This window comes from Peromyscus eremicus, chromosome 1 (assembly GCF_949786415.1).
Source record: "Peromyscus eremicus chromosome 1, PerEre_H2_v1, whole genome shotgun sequence".
NCBI classification, from domain to species: domain Eukaryota; kingdom Metazoa; phylum Chordata; class Mammalia; order Rodentia; family Cricetidae; genus Peromyscus; species Peromyscus eremicus.
In genome coordinates this window covers 129,559,219-129,572,419 of record NC_081416.1, presented here as the reverse complement: position 1 = coordinate 129,572,419, position 13,201 = coordinate 129,559,219, and the positions used below count along the sequence as shown (strand labels likewise).

The window sequence follows — 13,201 nt, the reverse complement described above, 5'->3', positions numbered from 1 at the left end:
GATTAATTACTGTGCTGTTTTTCATATTTAAATCCATATTACATTTAGATTATTTTGTATACATGGTAAAGTAGGGGTCACATTACTCTCCCCTACCCATTAATATCCAATTTTCAACTTCTTAATCTAAAGAAAATTAGTAGATAACTTCTTGCTTACCTCCTTGGATCCAGGGACAAAAAAAAAGTGGCTCTAGATGTTGACCTACTTCTCTGGGTTTGACCCACTTCTCTGGGTTTCTATCTTGTCCCGTTCCTCACTACTTTTAGCTGTCTGGTGTCTTTAAGAAGACATCTTGTATTTATGTGTTGTTCAGACATTTCTGTTTTACCTCAGAGACAAAACAGATAAAAGTTCCATAGTCCATTACCATAAAAAGACCAAAGTTCAATGGTTTACCCGGATAAAAGTCACGCCACTTCTCACGTTTCCTAGTTGTTGCCAATGATGTCTAAAGTAAAATAATAATGCATTGGATCATCCCTTTGAGGCAAACATTTCACACTCTGCAGAACACAGTGTACATTCTTTGCCATTTTATATGGGTACCAGGAAAAGATAAGTTGTCTGGGATCAGATATCCTTCTCCCCGAGGTTCAGGTAGTACCAATATGAACATTGTCATATGTACATGAAGAGAGAGGGGCAGAGAATGAGAATGTTCACATTTAATTGGTTCATCATAATAACTCATTGAGGGATTTGACTCCTTTGTCTTCAAAATTGGGTGGCCCAGGAGGAATACTTGTGTCAAGGAAAAATTTCAGATTATAGCTCTTTCCCAAGGTCAGTTTTCTTCTACTTTTACTTCTTCATTAGTCTTCATCAGTGAAGTCTTGACAGCCTGTCACTGTGAACCTTGCCCCCTGTTGAGAAACATTTGTGTTGTGGTGTCCCTTCAAATATCATGCACGGCAGCATTCTAGCATCTTGGAGCTGAACATTTGGAGCTGAATCCTGCCCCAGGTTTAACAACAGAAGATCAAAGAAATGCTCGGCATCGCATGAACCTACATGGCCACCCAGAGACAGGCAAAGCTTAGGACAGCAGCAGTAGAGAAGGCTAGCTTGTTCCTGTGGCTGTTTGTAGATAATAACCAGTGGGATCATGAGAAAGCATCAGTAGGGAAAACAAGGGCTCAACAGAGGCCAGCTAACTATAAACCTCTGCATTTGAATACAAAGGTTGAGTTTGGAGGATGTGGGGGCCAGTTCAATATGAGCTTTTAAGCTAGGCAAGGGAGGCTTAAAGTCTTCCCATCATCAATGAGAAAAATTTAGAAAGATTAAACCAGTGAAATGTCAATATTTAAAAGCCCCAGCAATAGATGGAGTAGGTAAAAGTTAAAGGGTCCACTGGAGAGGAGAGGTAGATAAGCTAGGGATTTATGTCTGTCACCGTGGGAAAGGACATGGTCCTGAAATCAGAAACAGTAGGTTATTAAAGAAGGGTACATACATTTTAAAGACATCGAGAAGGCAAAGATTGGAGGGTACAAGGTGATCTAAAGTCTACAAAATGTTCTTTATGAATTCTATTCTTTATTTTTGGGTGAAAATCCTTTAATTGGGAAGAGAGCTCAGAAAGTAAAAACCGTAGGTGCTCATAGTAAGAATCACTGGACACACCAAGCAGTGAGTGCCAATGGTATGCAGGTAGATGCACAGCATATGCTACAGTTCCCTTGATATTTTTTCTTCCAGGAGGACATCCAGCTTATATCTCAGAGCAGCAAGGTCACCCACAATAACAAGCAAATGGGTGCACCTCCCATCGTGGACTCATCTATGACTGATTGAGGGTCCTGAAAAGGTAAGTCTAGAGCATTGTTCCTTGGTTAGTACTTCTCCTCTCTTGATCTGTGGGCCTAGAACTCCAGTGCTCACTGCCTTTAACACACAGAAGGTCTTTGTCAGCACAGTTGTTTGTTGCTATTAGTAGAAATTTTGTGGAATGACAAGAATGAGCTGTGTCTTATACAAAGTGACTAAAGAGTGATATAAGCAGGCTGATGGACTTAAAACAGCCCAATAATACCCAATAAGGAACATGAGGTTGCTGGCTATAATGAATGCTAATAAGGTAGAACTTCTTCCTTCGATCTTTCGGTACCACTACGTCAGTCACCTAACCGTAATGTGTCTTGTATCTCTGGGTTGAGAAATGGATGACTAATAAAATGCCTCATATAGGCAAACAATGACTAGGTGAGACAAACTAGAAACTAGAGAAGAAAGTTGGTTATACTATAACCATCGAAAGACATATCGGTTTCTTTTGCAAGTGGGAGAATGAAAGTTAACATATGAGCCAGTCATGGTAGTGTATGCCTGTGGTTTCAACACTGGGAAGGCTGAGGAAGAAGGATTACAAGTTTGAGGGTAGCCTGGGCTACAAAAAGAGACTGTCTCTAAAAATGAAAGGAAAATAAATTAAGAATGAAGACAACATGTTTTGTAAAGGCTGAGCTGAATAAATGACTAAAGATTTTAATGCTTTTGACACTCATACTCATGCCGACGACTTCTCCAGAGGATGTACCATTAGTTAAGTCATGATCGACATCATAGGAGAGACCCACATTTCATTTCCCGCCATCACTACCTCCTAATTACAAGTGGCTGTAAGATCTTCCTTGCCCTTCTGTTCATGTCCTTTGCCACTGTCCTGGTTCAGACTTTTTACCTCGCTATCTCAACACCTCCCTTCTTCATCCACCTTCTCCTCCTTTAACCCCATCTTATTCTGCTTCTGCCTTAGAAACCTTTGCCAGAGTGGACCTCCTGGAACCCAGATGAGACCACACTATTCTACTGTACAAAACATCTTCAGCATGTCTCATTACCAAAACTGGTGCCCTGAAGTTAGGCTCTGACCTGTGGACATGTTTTATCTTCTCAGGTCAATATTCACTTGTAATTTGGATCCTGGAAGATTTTATTCAGGGCAGCAACCCTAAGTTTGTTACTGTGGGCCCACTTCCTCATTATTTGACTGATCCATACTAGCTCCTGAGATTGCATCCCTCACCTACCGGGAGAGAGCTCACACTGGCTGCCTCTTCTTGCATTGTTCTCTCCAGCTCCATCTGCCTATCACACTATAGAAAGCTTTTAGTTTGAGAACAGGCTGAGCTTTGGGGGCCTCTACACCTTTCCAGATGATATTCACACTAAGTGAAGTGGTTTTGCTTTCACAGGGTTTCACTAGGTAGCCCTGTCTGGAACTCATTGTGTAAACTAGGATGGCCTCAAAAGCCCAGGGATCCTTTTGCTTATCACATCCTGGGATTAAAGATGAGTGCCTCACCCTCATCTTGAAGTGTTTTTATATCAGTGCTTACTGACTAATACAAATGTCCCATACTTCACAAAGATTTCTCTGGTCTCCCCAGATTAAATGGACTATTCTTCTCTTTAGGTCCATTAACTCAGCAGTCCACCCATCTGTTCAACAATATACTCTGCATCATTTGGGGATATCAGGGCCAGAACAGGGTATTATGAACATAAAAACACCAAGACATAGATTTGTTCCAAGTTTCACCTCTCACATTCACACTCATGGTCAGGCACACTCTAGTAGAGTGGCCTGATTGGATTGAAGGGCGTGTACATATCAAGGCGGAGGCATAACTGGAAAAATGGGTAGCCTGGAACATCTCTTCTCTGGAAACACAAGGTAGATCAGATAGGTATCTATGGCTGAGATTCTGGAAGCACATAGACTGAAGAGCTGAATCAAGGCAGCTGCAGGGAGGAGGGCAGGAAGGAATGGACTGCAGGACTCTGCTGGGGGAGAAATGGTTGCCACACTCAGTAACTGACTGACTGATAGAAGTGCAGGCAAGTGGAAAGCACCAATTTTCTGGGCTGCTGACTGGAAAGGCAAGTGTGGCCATGAGACATACAGGCGGGAAGAAAGAGCCAATGGAAGAGTGATTTCTTGAATGGTTGATGTGCCCTGGGACATTCAAGTGTATTACAGGGCTGCACTGTGGAGGGCATGCCCATCTGGGCAGTAGCTGAAGTCATTTTGTAAGTATGGTAGAAAGGAAGAGGAATCCAGCTCACTCTAGGACTTTGGAGAACAGAAATAAAGGTCAAGAGAGACAAAAGAGAAACTAGAAAGCAGTAGAGTGTCTCAGACCCAGATTCCATATGTGACCATAGGAAAAGCTAGTTCTGCTGATGACTCCCAACATGGCAATAATTTGTGATTTCTATCTGCCAATATTAAACTGTTTAGTTGTGTCTATCCTATAAGTTATTGATCATAGGCTGCTAATAAGATACCACTTCCCCTCTAATACTTCTGCAATTATTTCCCCGGAGCAGGAGTCCCTAAGAGTGCTGAATTTCCTCACGAAGCCAATGTTGCTGTTTTAGCTTATAGATGGTTGTGGGAAGCTTTGTGATCATCTTTGGTCATTTATTCACATGAAGAGCATATGTTGCAACCAAAAATTTACAAATGAAAATTTAAACTCCCCAGAAGTCCCACAGTAGCCCACCAGCGAACCCCCTGATGTATCATAGGCCAGGTTGTAGCTGAAGTTATCCTGTTCCTGCCCAGCTCCAGTGGCCCTCAGACCCAAGTAAACACACAGAAACTCATATTATTTACAAACTGTATGGCCTAATGGCTCAGGCTTCTTGCTAGCTGTTCTTATATCTTAAATTAACCCATTTCTATTAATCTATAAGTTGCCCTGTGGCTCGTGGCTTACCTGTATCTTTACATGTTGCTTCTCATCACGGCAGCTGGCCGCCTCTCCCTCCCTCAGCCTTCCCCTCCCCAGCATTTTCCTCTCTCTTTGTCTTGCCTATCCTATACTTCTTGCCTGGCTACTGGCCAATCAGCATTTTATTTATCAATCAATCAATCAATCAATCAATCAATCATCAATCATGAGCAACACATTCACAGCATAGAGAACATCCCACAGCACTGGGCCATTTTTGTTTTGTTATGGGATTCTGTTTCCTTTCTTTTTCAGTTTGTACTTTCTTCAATGCACATTCAAGGAAGCTGGGCAGCCTTGCTTAGCTGCTGCTCTGTTCTTGGTGTCTGCCGTAGTGCCTAGAACATGGTATGTACTCTCCAGGCTTTGCAGAGTGCACAAGGGAGCTGAAGGCTCTTTCTGCACTCTCTTGCCTCTCCAACAAGCTCTGCTCATTCCTTGTTGTATCTGGCTTGTGGTATTATAAGGACAAAATGATGATTTTCCACAATTTTCCTATTAAACAAGAAAATGGCAAGGGAGGGTCTCTAAATGCCCCCTACCGTGGGAGAAGACTTGAAGCCAGAGAGAGTTGTTCATGAGCACACACATTTCATCTATAAACAACACAAGTCCTGCCTGGAGCTGGATATCCGTGGGGACTGGTAAGCCTAAAATATGTAGCCTGGAGACTTAGGGAAGAGCTGATGTTCCAGCTCATGTGCCAATTCCTCCTACTTAGGTGAGGTTTGCCCGTGGTGTAGTACCCACTCATACTTTGGAAGGTAATCCACTATACTCATAGTTCATCTCTTTGAGCATTAGTCTCATCTAAAACCTACACAGAAACACCTAGATTAATATTTGGACAAATATTGGAAAAACTAGCCCAGAAAAACTAACAAAATTAACTATCACAGTATCCAATGGTGTGGGATTCAAAGTCATAGATGTTGCCAGTTTTTGTGGGTGCTCTTATCCTCCCTACCTCGAATGCCTCCACAGTTATTGACACTGACCCCGAGTGGCACAGATGATCCCACTTTTAGCAGGGACAGCTTTTAAAATTGAGTGAAGATTCTGGTGAACCTCACCCAGGCTCGTGCTCAGCAACCCAGTAGATAGTCATGGATAATCCTTTTTGTCTTCAGAATTCTTACTAGGAACATAGAATCCTTATCAGCAACTTTCAGCAGTTCTTAAGTTACCTTCCTCTTGCTTAAGCAGGAGCATTACACATAACTGTTTAGATTAAGTTTATTATTAGCAGGTAGGTCCCCACTACTCTGTATTAAGCATTGGGCTCTTTTCTGAGGGCCATTTGAAATAAGTTATAGCAGTAACAAGGATGCAATCCTTGGTCCATTTGTATTTAAGGAAATGAATGTCCCAAAAATGATGAGGATTTCCCCAATGTTCCTTGGCCTACTTATCTATTGCAGCAAAATTCATATCCAAAGCTTAGCTGTGGATGACACTTGCTGTTCTGTCAGCTCAGGAGTTTGTGGGTCAGGAATTTAGTTAGCCTCTGTGCCACAACTACTGAATTCTAGCTAAGTTGGTTCACATGACTAGAGGTTGCTGAGATCAGTTGTGGAGTAGCTTGGTGCTGGCTATCTTTCGGATCCCTTGCATATTTTTCAAGTCATGTTTACTAGGATGGGATTTCCAAGTTCACTTTCTGCACCTGCCCTTGGTTAGACCTGACCTCCTCCTTTCTATCACTTGGGCTTCCTGACAGTATGGAAGTCCAGGGTAATTGGACTTCGTCATGGAGCTGGCCTCCCCCAGGATAGAGATCGCAAAAATTGACAAGACTCCTTGGGACTTGTCTTTCCAAATCGTCGTGTCTGTCATGATCTATTGGTCAAGCAAATCATTTAAACCAGCCTATATTTAAAAGAAGAGAATAGATTCCATTTCTATAAAAGAGCGATAGCAAAAACTTTCAGCCATCTGTAATATGTAAGAGTCAAGACTGAGACATAGAGCTCAGACTTTTCCTTGCCTTCAAAAGCCTTGCTTTTTCTCTCTGTTCCTTGGTGTCTGCCAGTACCCGTATGCAGTGGCCACAGGGTTCATCATTATGAGCAGGACCCTGGGTCACAATGTAAATAGATAGCTAGCTGCAAGAGGGCCATGGCTTGACAATCTGTGACATGTCCGGGCGGAACAATGAGAAGGGCCAGCACCAATATCCTTCTTGTGGGGGAAGGGACATCAATGCCATTCCTCACCCTGTGAGTGGGCTAGGGCTGGAGAGAAGAACAGTATTTCAGCAATGAAGGGGAAACGCCAATGATCAGTACTAATGAGGGACAGAAACAGGAGAGGGAGGGAGTTCATTGCCAGAGAGTGGAGGATTAAGGCGAATGGGAAAGAAGTGGGGAGACCCAGCCTTCCACTGTATCCACCTCCCAGAAGGAATGAAGCCAATCTACTGTCCTCCAAACACAGGAAGCAAGAACTTCCTTCTCTGGAGTCTTTCTTTGCCAATCAGAGTAGCAGAAGTCAGTGAAGTCTCGGGAGAATTGAGCAAGCCTACAGCAAGGATCGTATAGGAAGAGTTAGCTTGGCAACACTGCCCTTTCTCTCTCTGGGAACAGCATTGCGGCAGTGAGGAGAATGGAAACCAAATTTGTGCTAATCTGTCTCAAAATCCTCCTCCTCCTCTACTCCTTTATCTTCTGGATCACCAGGGTGATCTTGTTGTTTATTGGAGTCTGGGGAAAGCTTACTCTGGGCATCTACTTGTCTCTTATTGCCAGGAACTCCATAGATGTTCCCACAGTACTCATCGCAACTGGCACTATGATTGTTAGTTTTGGTCTATTTGGATGCTTTGCTGCATGCCGAGGTATCCTGTGGATGCTGAAGCTGTACTCCCTGCTTCTGTCGCTGGTGTTCCTGGCTGAGCTTGTTGCTAGCATTTCAGCACCTCTGTTTCACCGTGAGATCAAGGACAGCTTCTTGAAGATTTACACCAATGCTGTGCAGAATTATAATGGCAAAGACGAGAAGAGCCAGGCGGTGGACCAGGTGCAGCATACTCTGATCTGCTGTGGGGTGAAGAACTACACCGACTGGACAACAAGCCCTTACTTCCTGGACCATGGCATCCCCCACAGTTGCTGTAAGGATCAAAGTGATTGTAACCCCCAGGATCTACACAACCTGACCATAGCTGCGACCAAAGTTAACCAGAGGGGCTGCTATAATCTGATGATGAGTTTCTTAGAGAGAAACATGGGGGTCGTCATTGGAGTGCTCTTTGCAGCCACATTCTACCAGTTGATTGGCATAAGGCTGTCCTGTTGTCTGTCCCGGTACATCATAGCCCATCAGTATGAGATGATGTGAAAAGTTTTCCAATGGGGATAGAGTAAGACGCCTGTTTCAGAGAAGAGCTACTCCATCCTCTGAAAGACTTGCATAGAACATGAGCACACAGAGCTGCCCTGCTCTTGCTGCCCTCTTCCTCAGGTCCCACACCATACAAGTTGCTGACTCTCCTACCTGATCTCTGCTCCAACTTTGAGCTCACATGAAGCGGACTGTTCATCTCGTGAAGCCCTGTTGTGTTATACAGTGTACCCACTGGCAGCTAGCCATGGTGAACCCCACCCAGTGGCCCTGTGCATGCAAGCTCCTCCTCATGTGTTAGGTCCAAATGCAACTTATTTCGGGAGACTGGTTATCACATCGTCACTGGCCTCCAGTGGCCCTGCATGCAGTATGGGTGACTGTCAGCCCTTCACCATGATCCATAAATGCCATGCACCTTTATAGAGATAACCAGATGGTCATTATCAGATCTTTGGCTTTAATCTTGTTTGCTTTGGTTTTCATTTTGCTGGGGTTTTCCCTACTTTCTTTAGGCTGCCTAGGAGAGCTGAAGAAACACATTAGTAGGTATTCATGAGGAGAAGATAGCATGTGTTATGGTGGAAACTGTTGAGTGTACAAGTGGATAGGTATAGGATATTAAGGTAGATTATTGTATATACTAGTAAACTAATCTAGTAAAATATCAGCCTTAGATAAATTGCATTGTCATGGATTCTTGTATATCGATGCAAATGTAAACTTTTTATATTCTTATTCCAGATAATTTGTTTATTGATACAAATATAGAACCATATTTGTTGTAATGTACATATATTTCTACTCTTATTTGAAATGTTTGTATATTGATACAAATGTAAAATTATACTTGTCATATTGTATGCATGTTCTTCCTCTGTTTAGGATATCTGGTATATTGATACATATTTATGATTATTGTCATATTGCATATTATACTATACATTCCTACCTCTGCTTTATTGTGTATTGTCACAATTTTGAAGCCATTGTCCTTTTACTGTACATTTGCTTACAGACTATTTACCCTGTTTATGTGAAATCTTAGTCCTTAGGTTATATGGGTAGATAAGACTTACAGATTTATAGTCATCTATGCTTGTCATCTCTATAGTTATGTTAGTTAGGTTGTCCAGACTTACAGAAACATATGTCAGATGGATAGGTAATCTTCAAACACTTCATAGACCTGGAGAATATGGCATTTAAATGTTTTGATAACTTGGAATTCTGTTGACGTGAGACACGATTGCTCCTGGCAGCACCGATCTGATCCCGAGAGAATGTTGGGCTTTTGAGACAATTCCATTTGGAAGTTTGTCTTCACTTTGGCACAAAATGGCCTGCTGGGCAAAGAACTGCCCTTGCCTAGACTGCTGACAGTAAAATGGTCTGTCAGATACTCAAGGCCTGTAGCCAATTTGAATGCACCAATGATGTTGAGAAACTTGAGGTGACTGTCCAGGCTGCCAGCTGTCTCGGTCTACTCTCTCAAGACTCCCAAAAGTAGTTTGCATCCTTCTCCTGTTTCTCAGATATTATTATATTCCTTCTCAGGTCTTTGAGGGGATTGAAGACTAACAGTTATAGTTACAATCTTCTTGTATCTTAGCTAGAACATATTACATATTAGATTTAGGTTCTATAGGATAGGACACCTTTTGGAATGATCTTTGCAACATGCCATTTACCTATGCTCCAGACTTCTCTGGATTTTAGTATTTCAGCATGTGTCTCTTGTTTGATATTGTTCATGTTGGTTGTAGTTCCATCTTGTCTAGGCCATTATCCCTTATTCCTCCTGGACAATATTTGATAATCATTTCTACTGTATACAGTTTTGTATTAGGTTAGAACTTTATTTAGACAAAAGGGGGAGGTGTATTGGGTAGCTGATCCAGCTTTGACCTGGAAGTAGTACACCTAGTGAGGCTTCCGGTAACTGCCATGCCTACCTATGACCTGCCCCTGAGGTGGGGCCAAGATGGGAGCCCTTAAAACCCGAGATCCAGATGTGCCGGCTCTCTTGGTTCCTGGTGATCCTGGATGCTGGATGGTAGACCGAGTGGAGTTCTCCAGAGAACCCCGCTGGACTGCACCTCACTTCTCCTGAATCCTGTAACCAACCCCTTTACTGGCTGTAAGTTATCCCCAAATGAACCTCCTTTTTAACTATGGGGAGTTGCCTTAATAATTCCCCCAATATGCAAGTTCTAGCTACCTAGTTTCACACTTGGGTATGTAGAGACAGCTTAGTGGATGTTGGCCATTCAGTAGAAGCCTGCGCAACCCCATTCCAAGGCTGTGTTGTTTCTTTCCTTGAAGGTAATGATGCCAACTCTGGTGTTTTCTCCACCAACTAATTGCTATTGTTACTTTACTTTTCATTCTCTGTATTTTTTTTCTTGATTGACATTATAGACTTCAAGGGCCTCAGATCAACTTAAAAATGGGTGTGAAAGGGAAACAAAAGTCAATGTTTTGAAAAGATCTTTAAAAACAATGCTTCTGGGGCTTCAGGGTTGACTCAGTTGGTAGTGTTAGCTGTGCAAACATAAGGATCCGAATTGTAACCTCAGAACCTGCGTGAAAGCTGGATGCAGTGGCTTTCACTTATTATTCCGGTGCTGGGGAGGTAGTCACAGATGGATCTCTCACACTTACTAGCTGGCCTACACAGCCTAGTTTTCGAGTCACAGGCCAGTGAGAAACCCAGCCTCAACAAACAAGATGGATAGTGTGAGGAATAACAGCCTAGCTTGACTTCTGGCCTCCACACCTCCATACATGTACACCCCCATACACATGTATACTCACCTCAAAACAACCTCCTCTGTCTAGCATGTCAACACAATGCATTCATATTATAAGCATTTGTGATGTCTGCATTAATAAATAGAGCAATTATGAGTAGTCAAAACACCAAAGGTGCCTCAGGAGCTCCTGTGTAGACTGTTCTTTTCCACTTCTCTGTGTCATTGGCAATCACTGGAAGTTACTAGAGATTTGAGAATGATTTTTTTTTTTAGGATATTGATAAAGGCTCTCAGGGCATAACCCTTCTTTGGGCTGCTCTTTGTGACCTGTTATGTCCTCCAATGGAGTACTTAAAGGAATGCTTCTTTTCCAACACCAGTTTTTCATGCAGTTAGTTGCTTTGCATTTGGAATGTGACCTTTGCTTCCCATATTGAATTTTCTCCTAACACGATGATAGCCTAGAGACGAGAGAATGAAGTTTCCTGAGTATTGCCCTCTGTTTACTGTCTCTTATCAGCCAATCATTCTTACTAATAGACACACATGAGTCATTGTGCCAAAGTCCAGGCATGAGTCACGGTCACTCCAGTAGTGACAATGGTGCCACATTCTTGTCCAGAGATAGGGCTGGAGGTGAACGTGATCATTCCCAGCAATAGCTGATGTCATGAAAACTCAGTGAGATTCTTGGAAGAGATCTTCTTCTAAACAAATGACAATGAAAGGTTTTATTTTCCTGTCTTTTTTGAGCAACATGTACTCCAGTACACGGGTCTCTTATAGCCATCTTGTAACCATGAAGAGAAGGGACAAAACAAAAACAAAAACCCTAAACTGTACTAAACCTAACCAAATACTCCAGGTACTTGGATTTGCAAATCAGAACCGCCGCAGCCTTTTCTCTGTGTTTTATGTCATTCTCCAGTTTTATGTTTGTTTGGGCTCCAGCCACCCAGCTCTTGAAGCCTGATCTGCATTTCAAGTAAAGATGTGGCTTGGGAGTCTCTTGAATATGTCCTAGAGAAATCAGATACCCAAACTCCCAGCTCAGAATTCCATTCCTGGTTTATTTGAAACATGGAGGAGGTGGTGCAGAAAGAGAGAGACAGAGACAGACAGAGACAGAGAGACATATAGGAACTGGAATAGAGAGGTGATGTTAGAGAAAACTCAGATTTCTAGTTTTTTCTCTTCAACTCCATGCACAGAACATAGACTTCTACATCTGGTAGAGCCATTGAAGAACTTGTGTTAAGTCAAACCCTCCTTGAAGAGATATTGACTATGATATCCCCCCCCCCCCCATAGACTGACTGTATTTGGACTGTCGGGCTCTATGGCTTTAGCAGGGGGCAGAAGGGACAGATGGCGGTAATTTCATATCCAATATTGTAATGGCACTCTTGTACCCTGTGTTGGAAAAGGAATCTGCACATGCCTGTTATTGCCAGGTTAGCATGGACACAGTATTATTGATCTGTTTGTTCTGAGTGGATTTCCCTTTATAGCCCGGACACCCGTGGAGTGATATCAACAAGGGTGACGCCAGCAGAAATAAATTTGAATTTGAATTTCATGGACTACCCAAAGCCAGACAGCTACAGAATGAGAAAAGGAGGAGGAGGGTGACAACATGGGACTCACAGATGTCACATGTCTCAAAAGCATGGCTGATCACTTGACCAGAGGGGGCAAGACTGAGCTTTGAATTGATTGACTCTTTTCCCTACCCCCTCCTCCTCAGACAATCTGCAGCCTGGGGAGAGATGGAAGAGAGTTTCAGGGTGTTAATCCACTGTCCCAGAAATTTGAAAGATCTGATTTGTGTCTCTGCTCATGGATGTTTCTAAGTGACAGGCAGCAGCTAAACTCCAGCATTCGTTTATAGTTTCATGATGGAAAACCTGGCATGTTAGAGTGGTCAGTTTTAAAAGTACTGTTACACAAATCCTCTCAGTTTCCTGACTATGGTATTCTTAAACTTATATTACCTTAACTATGGATGTGGATGACCATCTTTTATAGTGAGCTCCATGTTTATTAGAGGGCCCTGGAAGTTCTTGAAACTGCTGGGTCATCTCTTTCTGGCTCTATCACCACATTTATACTATCCCCCTAACCCCTGGCTCCTGCATTAATCAGAATGTGAGTGTGTGTGTGTGTGTGTGTGTGTGTGTGTGTGTGTGTGTGTGTGTTGGGTATTTGGTAACTGGTGGCCTAGCCCTGTGTCCAGAGAGCCAGATACTATTGCAACTTCCCAGCCTAGGGAGCCCCACTGACCTGGATCAGACAAAACCATTTCCTAGCAGGCTTTGCATAGCCTCCCTGTGAGGGTCCCAGACACTCTCGGCTCTT

The 13,201-nt window shown here is 42.9% G+C and overlaps 1 protein-coding gene across 1 annotated transcript; it reads left to right on the top strand.

The window, feature by feature from the left end:
• Positions 1 to 6,866: 6,866 nt before the first annotated feature.
• Tspan7 (tetraspanin 7) lies at positions 6,867 to 8,551 on the top strand. Its single transcript, XM_059253321.1, has one exon. It carries the CDS (start codon positions 7,350 to 7,352, stop codon positions 8,082 to 8,084), a length of 735 nt encoding a protein of 244 aa, XP_059109304.1. The 5' UTR covers positions 6,867 to 7,349; the 3' UTR covers positions 8,085 to 8,551.
• Positions 8,552 to 13,201: the final 4,650 nt, after the last annotated feature.

Bases quoted from the DNA above. Each gene is read 5' to 3' on its own strand.
- Tspan7 (XM_059253321.1), top strand. From the start codon at position 7,350: ATGGAAACCAAATTTGTGCTAATCTGTCTCAAAATCCTCCTCCTCCTC.